This window comes from Phytophthora parasitica (assembly GCF_000247585.1).
Source record: "Phytophthora parasitica INRA-310 unplaced genomic scaffold supercont2.46, whole genome shotgun sequence".
NCBI lineage: Eukaryota > Oomycota > Peronosporomycetes > Peronosporales > Peronosporaceae > Phytophthora > Phytophthora nicotianae.
In genome coordinates, this window is record NW_008649032.1 from 378,556 (window position 1) to 379,310 (window position 755).

General features: G+C 46.0%; 1 protein-coding gene across 1 annotated transcript; it reads left to right on the forward strand.

The window, feature by feature from the left end:
* Nucleotides 1-407: 407 nt before the first annotated feature.
* PPTG_15301 (hypothetical protein) lies at nucleotides 408-755 on the forward strand (the record flags this gene model as incomplete). The annotated part of the gene is made up of 1 exon (XM_008912351.1): nucleotides 408-755. One exon carries the CDS (start codon nucleotides 408-410, stop codon nucleotides 753-755), a length of 348 nt encoding a protein of 115 aa, XP_008910599.1.

Below are 755 nucleotides of genomic sequence, written 5' to 3' on the forward strand. Positions count from 1 at the left end.
GTCATGCACGTTGATTGTCTCCCGTCCAAACTTGGTCAGTAGATTGATCTTACTAGGTGCCGCGATGAAAGTGAAGTGTTGAAAATCAGCGTCGAGACTGCCTCAGCTCGTCTTCATTTCTGGTAATTAAAATAAGAACACTAATTTTAAAATTCAGTGCTTCAAGAAAAAAACACCAATCCAATCTCTGGTTCGAAACATCTGCCCTAATTTGGGCCGGCTGTAAAATGTTGATGTATTTGTGGCCATTATCCAACCCAATGGTATGCGTTTACTCACATTTGGTGTGTTCTTTTTTTTGCTAATTACTGTGTGCCACGTCTATTATGCATGTGGTGCGACATCAAATTGATGTGCCTCATGCATCTTTTTTGCGCGTTCTCGTATTCAGCTTGCCTTGGGTGAACATGGTGAAGATCAGGTGCGCGGTCGTTGGCAAAGCGCCAAGCGACATGTTCTCTGTGGAAATGAACCCAGATCAACAAGTGAATGACTTAAAGGGCGCAGTCAAAGATGAACCCTCAGCAATGATCACATGTAATTCATGGAGCCTACAGCTTGTCCTGGCGAAGAAGGACGGGAGGTGGCTGACAGAAAACTATGTGCTGGACGGCAAGTGGGACACCGATGATAGAACGGTTTGCGTGTATGAGAAGCGAAACTCGCTGATACTGGTTTGTCAGAGGATGAAGTGCGAGTCCAACTCGACGATCAGGAGTTTGCTGATGGATACGGCTCTGCGCACGTGCTGGTGA